This window comes from Glycine soja, chromosome 6 (genome assembly GCF_004193775.1).
Source record: "Glycine soja cultivar W05 chromosome 6, ASM419377v2, whole genome shotgun sequence".
In the NCBI taxonomy this organism is placed as follows: domain Eukaryota; kingdom Viridiplantae; phylum Streptophyta; class Magnoliopsida; order Fabales; family Fabaceae; genus Glycine; species Glycine soja.
The window spans coordinates 11122904-11130571 of record NC_041007.1 but is presented as its reverse complement, the minus strand read 5'-3'; the positions used below and the strand labels follow the sequence as shown (position 1 = coordinate 11130571).

At 30.3% G+C, this 7668-nt stretch overlaps 1 protein-coding gene across 1 annotated transcript; it reads left to right on the top strand.

The window, feature by feature from the left end:
* The first annotated feature begins 2673 nt into the window (after positions 1–2673).
* Positions 2674–5910, top strand: LOC114414023 (GRF1-interacting factor 2-like). Its single transcript, XM_028378396.1, has 4 exons — positions 2674–2862; positions 3493–3569; positions 5219–5324; positions 5397–5910. The coding sequence occupies exons 1-4, from the start codon at positions 2800–2802 to the stop codon at positions 5736–5738; spliced, it is 588 nt and encodes a 195-aa protein (XP_028234197.1). The 5' UTR covers positions 2674–2799; the 3' UTR covers positions 5739–5910.
* The last annotated feature ends 1758 nt before the right edge of the window (positions 5911–7668 follow it).

The following is a 7668-nucleotide window of genomic DNA, read 5'->3' as shown; positions in this document are numbered from 1 at the left end:
TTCTCTCTCTCTCAGAGTTCACAAATAACGAATAACTCCTTTCAACGATGCTATGCTGCTGAAAACACGCCGTCTCTACTATGGACACCAGCGACGTCGTTTTACCTCACCCTCACTACATTGGCGGTTAGTTTATTTTTTTATTTTTTAAAAAAGTATTTTTTTATAAAACATATACGACTTGTTTTTTTTTTAGAAGAACAAAACAAACTGTTTTATAAGAAAAAAATTTAGACAATTACGTTAAAAAGGTAAAAAAATTACTTATTTAATAAAAAAAACATTTTTTTTAAATAAGATTAAATAAACAAATTCTTTTTGTTCTTTTATTCATAACAAATTTTTACTACTTGTGTCATTTAGTGGTAGAAATGACAATGAATAGCATTATGTTATGAAATTCGGTTGGGCATTGATTTGATTGAAGTATTGGATCACTCATGAAATTGAATTGGTGGGTCACTTGTTGTTTTGGTCCAATTTACTCGGTATATATATTAAAAAAATAAAATTATATATAATATAATTAATAGAATTTGATCAATTCATATTTTTATCTCAAAATGAATTCATTATAATGGTAAACTATAAATATTATATAATTATTTATTATTATAAATTCATATGTGAATATTATCATTAAATTATTAAGAAAATTATTATTTTTTAGAACTAAATACAAAAATTATTAGGTGACCATAAAAAAATTTAGCGACAATGTATATAAAACACAAATATTAAATGATATCATAATCCATATGATAACAATTAGTTATTATATATTATTATCAAGACAAAAAAATATTATAGGAGCATATCATATGTTTTTTAATAATTAGTTACTAACAATTTAACATGTCATAGAAAATGTAAAAGAATGAAAATAATATTTTTATTAAAAAGAAAAAAAATTCACCAATCAAGTCAAACTGGATTAACTCGATTCAAGTTATCAAATTTGTCCAAACTCGATCCAGTAAAACCAGATTGATTATATTTTTGATCCTATAACTTAACCAAATCGTCATGGTCACTAGATCTCAATCGATCCATCTAATTGATCAATTTTTATAATTATCAATAAGGTTTTATAATATTCATCGCCATACTCTTATTTTTAAAAATATTTATACTCATCTTTATGTTAAAAAATATAATAATTTTAATTCTCATTTTCACTTTCATATTTTATTTATGTATCAATTTGATAAATTATTAAAAATATCAATTAAAAAGTTATTACATATAAATTAAAAATTTATCCTTAAATCATCTAAATATAATATTAAAAACCACCAAATATAACCTCGAGTCATTAAAACATGTTATAACTAATCAACGTTATAAACTTAATCTTCTAACATAATCATTCATATACTATATTCCAAAAAGTCATTATACAAGTAGGTGCTTTTAAGTTCATAAGCACAACCCACAAGTTCAAGACAGGTAAAAATAACTAAGAGTTACACCTCAACCTCATAATCAGCATATACGTTGATGCAATACATAATACGATTTAGCCCGAGGAATGAAGTATCAAATTTGGCCATTTTTTTTTCCTTTCGTTAAATAAATCCAAAGGACCAACAATTGCTTTAAATTTAAATAAACGACGTTATGGAAGAGTCACATAATAAAGAGAGAAAAACAAATCCAAATCTTCTAAAAAAAGAAAAAACAAGTCCAAACAAAAACGAAGAAAGATTTATTAAATACAATATCATGTTTAATTTTTTTTATCTTAATCTTTCATTTTATCATAATAAAGAGACTCTAGTTAAATAAAATCTGACCAAAAAATTATTTTCATCAAAGATCAAAATCAAATAACATCGATTAATAATTAATAAAATATATCATTATTTGATTTTACCTTATCTCAGTCTTCAATACATTTTGATGTGACTAAGCCAAATCCATAGAATGGCATTCAACAATTTCTAACAAAAATACAAACATATCTTAATTGAATTTTAGCTTAAAGTTGGTGATTTAACACATTCACATAGTCCATAAATTGTAATCGTAGAATGAAAATTAGGCAACTTATATTTCTTATCTCAATAAATCAAACTTAAAATATGCATTCAAGATTTAAACCATCCCCCATAAAAAAATAAAAATAAAATTTAAACCATCCGATTTTCTTCCAAATCTACTGAATTAAATTTCTCCCCAAATGAATTAAATCTAAAAAAAATAACATCAAATTTAACTCATTTTTAAAAAATAAGGATTATAATTGAATTTTTTATAACTAACTAAACCTTTTAAAAGTATAAGATGCAATTGAATCATATTTTTAAAAAAATACATAACGTAATTAAAATTTTAAATGATAACAAGATCAAATTAATTAAAAAAATAACAGTTAATTGATCCAAGTAGTGTCTGTTCTCTTAGATAAAATTTCCAATGTACTAGATTAAAAATCATGATTGAAAAAGAGATTTCATTTAAAAGTTGTCCATTAAATTTTCTAGTTATTCACAAAGTTGATGGATACATATCAATTATCATCAATGTCATCATGATGAGCCAAAAAATTAATTCTACGAAAAATTAAAGTACAAAAAGTAATAAAACTAAAAAATAATTAATGAAATTCATTTACTAAAAACCAAAACGCATGAAAGGTGACGAATTGCTCATTTAAACCATAACAAAAAGAGCAGCAAACACTTTCCATCATTTGAACACGAAAGCGTGTGTGATTCGTTGGGGAAGAAGAAGGACTAGGGTTTTTTTGTTGGATTTTGATTTTTTGGTGTCTCATTGTGAAGAAGAAAGGAGAAAATGTTCAACGCTGATCCTTCATTTCCCAGTGTCCCTACCCTCACCACTGAACAGATTCAAAAGGTGCCAACTTTTTTTCATTCAGTCATTTCTCTGTTTCATTAATGTTATCATATTACTTTCTTTTAACCTTCTTGATTATCTCTGCACCTATGTTTGTGTTGGGATTTCATAAAAATGTCACCTTTCAATGTTGTGCATTTTCCTTGTCCAAATCTTGTTTATTTAATGGCACAGAATGTGCATCGGGCTCCACTCTTTGTTTTTCCTTGTGCCCTAAGTTATTAATCTGGTTTTCAGCTTTTGTTATTTTTTTTTGCTTTTCTTGAACTGAATGAAAGGGTCAACGTTAATTGTATGTGTTTCTTCTTTAAAAAAAAAATGATGCTTCTGTGTCTATGTAATCTTGTGATATCAAATTCATTTCATGCCATTTATATTCCTCTTTGATAACATGGGGGCGTGGAATTTTGCAAAAGAATGTGTGGTGTGTGTGGTGGGGGTGGTGGAGTGCATTAGATGAATACGTAAGTATTTTGGTGCGTGTATGTATGTATATCTTGTTCAGAAGTTAGATGAATGCATGATGCATTTGGTTAAAAATGTTTGGTTTGGTTCTTTTATTGAAGCAATGATTACTAAAGTATCTATGCCAGTTTATCTCATATGGACAAGTTCTTATGCTTGGTGCAGTACTTGGAGGAGAATAAGGAGCTGATCCTGGCAATATTGGAACATCAAAACATGGGAAAGTTCACTGAGATTGCACAGTTAGTAGCCAAAGTTATTTTACTTCGTTTATTTTTGTTGCTTTAAGGTTGCTTCTTGGTACTTGGTAGTACCAAGTGATGTCAGTTGAACTTTGTTTTTCCTTTTCACTTCTTCATTCTCTTGCAAACCATTTAGTCCTCTATGGCAGTTTGCATGGAAACCTTCTACTTCACATTAGTGTTGTTAAATAGCCGCAATAGCGCCACTTTAGCGCTACTGCATAGCAGAATTTCTCAGACCCACGATTGTGACTCTGTCTGCTATTGTGGCCGCTATCATGGTTGTGATTGCGGCATGCGTCCTCTTGTTATCTCTGGCAAGTCTCCAGCCAATTGAACTTTTGAGTTAATATTTTGCCAATTTTTATGTATTTTTTTATTTGCATACAACTTAATTTTATATACATATATAATTGATATATGTACCATATATTTCAACTGTTACACTATATAATTGATATGTACCATATATTTCAACTGTTACGCAACTTCTGCTATATGCCTGCGATGCTATCTGCTATATGTTATGTAGAGGATTATTGGCTTTCCACCATTTTCTGCAATCTGCAATTGAGAACACTGCTTCACATAAACATATAATCCCTGCTTGGCTGTTCTCTACCTGAAACTATATTCCACTTTGTATGGTCATTAGTACATGCATTAGTGAAACTGTGTTTCAGTTGACAAATTGCAAAGTATGCTTACCCTTACCTTTGAAAAGCCAGGACTTGTATGCCTTTGATTACATAACAACAACATATAATATGGTGAAGTGGAACTCAGTTAAGATGTAAACAGGGATTAGTATTGGAAAACTGTATGTGAAATATCTATTTTTTTACGTAGCCAAAACATTAATTGTACAATAACTCCCGATTATACACTTTGATTACAGAATGGTGTGATTATTGAATTACATGCCGTGTTTATTCATGCAGTGGCGCAGATATTTTGTTCCATCTGGTTAAACATGTGTTAGTTTAGAAGGGGAGGACTATAAAGAACTGATGTGCTTTGAGTAGACTAAATATCATGAATAGAGTAAAATAGCCCAAACTGCTGCTAAAATTGAATTTATTCATGAATAGAGTAGATATCTTAAACTGAGGTGCTTTGAGTAGCAGAAGCTGAGAAAACTTGAGCCAATGGAAGGCATGTCTGTATCTGGTATGGTCATACACAATGGGATGACAAAGAAAAATATAAATGAGCTCAACAAGTAATTAGGACTGGATTTTTCTTTCATTATTTCTATGCATATCTTGAAAATCAGAAATCACGAGCTGATTTCCACATGTTTTGAACATGATTAAATCTTGTATACCAGTTCTTTAATAAATAGAAAGCTTCAGTAAATGCTCAAGATTATCATATATTTCATCAGTTTATGATAAAGTATGTTATCAAGTTATATGATAAATTGAGAATTATATAATGCTCCAAATTATCTTATTTCTTTTCATGTGATGAATGCTAGTCGTTCTAAGATGCTATTGTATTTGAGTTTGTTTGTCTCGGAAGTATCATGTATTAATGTTGCTGTTACCTTCTGAATTCTTATCTATGGTCTCTTGCATGTTTATATGTTATTTAATAATTAAACTAGTGCAATGGCTAATGAACATAACCTGATTATCCTGATACAGATGTCAAGCCAAGCTTCAGCATAACTTGACTTTTCTGGCCAAACTTGCGGATGCTGGGTCTCAGACACCAACACCAACACCATTGCCAGCACCGACACCTTCTCAGGTTGTTAGGTTCATTAGTATTTTGCAGTTAAGGTTAATATAATTTTCCCTCACATATGTGAAAATTGTGCAGGTTTCCCAGCAGGCTATTATGCAACAGGGGCAAGGTATGCAACAACCTCAAGTTGCAAATCAGCCACAACCAGATCTTTCTGCATTGAACTTGCCCTTGGAGATGAATGATCAGCAACAGCTGCAGCAGCATCAGCATCTGGCAATGTCATTGCAGATGAATGAGCAAAACTATCAGCTGCCACATTTCCTCTACCAACAACAAATTATCCCTGGATCAATGGGTGGCTTTCCTGTTGCTAATAGTGGCTTATATCAGGCCTCTCAAACCAGACTCAGTAATCTGTCAGAAACACCATCAAGCTACCAAACTGGCTCAGATTCTGGTCCTGGCTGGTCTTAGGAAAGTCACTATCTGTGTACCTGCTGCTGGTGAAATACTGAGAATACAACACCTAGAACAATTGTTTCTGCATACTTTTTAGTCATACTCTTTTATAGACAGTGACTATTACTTTTTAAAACTGAACAATTAGTAGAAAAACCAAAAATGCATTTTATCTACTGTTGAATTAACTGCTACTTTTAATTTATTTTCGTATCGTTGGTGCTTTTTTTTTATTCTTTTCCCACCAGGTGAAGAATGGCTACTGTTCAGTAAAATACTAATATCTAGGCATATAATTTTTTTTTTTTATTGAAGATTCAATTCTAGGGAGTTATTTTTCAGGAAATATTATAATCAGTGATTTGGAGTGCAAAAGAAAATAAAGTAGGTGCACAGTAAATCTCTTTGAATATGAAAATAATGCATGAACTTGTTATGGTACCTTTCTTAGTATTTTACTGGTTAAAAATTGAAACACCCTGTTTTAAGTTCCGTCTATTTTGGAGGTTTGAATTTTAAAATCACATGTTGGTGATGCCCCAATAATCGAATATACTTTTTTAAGCATATTTGGATCGTGGAGTAAACCCCAACTTGTCTTTGAATTAGACATATGTTATTACTTTCTTTCCTGAATTTAATAAAATAAAATTTGGTTTTGAATTTGTAATTTGTCATCTTAGTTGCCCTATGAAGTATTTGCTATTAATTTTAATAGAGCATCCTGCATGTTATCTCAAGTATTTGTGTGGCACATACATGACATATAGTCTACGCGACAAGTATGTATAAGTCTAAATGCACAGAATATTTTGAAAAGTTTAAGATCACATGTGAAAAATTGTAAATACTTCAATTTAGTCCATGAATTTAACACCTGTCCTTAGTCTATAAATTTGACATTTGTTATCATGATGATGAAATTACTATATAATCCTAAATATATCATCCTTCTCATTAGTCTAAACATATCATATGTTCGTTGTTTTTTTTTAATGGAGTATCCTAGTTGGTGCCTTAAGTGCATTTGACACACATGTAGAATAACCTTCATATCTTACTAAATAGAGACCAAGATTTTATCCCTCCATTTTGCAGATTTAAAAAATATATAATTTTACCTAAATAAGACAACGAACTAATTTAAAACCCACTTTGTAAGGTTTCGAGTTTCGACTAACTAATTATTTTCTCCAACTTTGTATCTTTAACCATAAAGAGTGAAATCGTATAGTGTTGTTTCTCGCCACACATTAGATGGAGATCATATCATGTTGTGGGACTCCGATCCATAATTCCACTCTGAGCTTAAGTAGGATCTAAGATTGAAAAAACAAAAGTAGATAAGTGGGACTTGATCTCAAAAGTTTGCAAGGTGGGATTTAAAATTAATTTGTTGTTCTAATTGGTAGAATCCCTGAATTATCAAATCTTTCTTAGCCTTAGGGACAAATATGGAAAACCTTGATTCCTATTGATTAGAACATGACATTTTACATGTATGCCACAATTACACTTTTAAGATGTCAACTAGAACATTTCAAGCAATGTTTTATATTTACGGTCAATTTTACGTTTATCAACAGATTCAATAAGCACGCCGCCACACATGTATGTGCGCGGAAGGCGGTGAGTCATTCCTTGAAATGTTCTAGTTGCCATTATCATATAATTTGAAAACTTGATAATAATGGCAAGAATCTATGTCCAACTTCGAATCAAACCACGTACAAATACTTCAGCGTTAACTCATTACACTGAAAGCAGTTAAAATTCAACCCAGTTGAATTTTATATTTTCAGAACGCATAGTTTAAGTGATACTCGGGTTTAAAATTTTGTCAAGTTTTTAAACATAATCCAATTCTTAAAGATGAAGCGTTTAATTATTCCTTAACGACCAACTCTAATGAATCCACATAAACTCCAAATACGCAACCGTCATA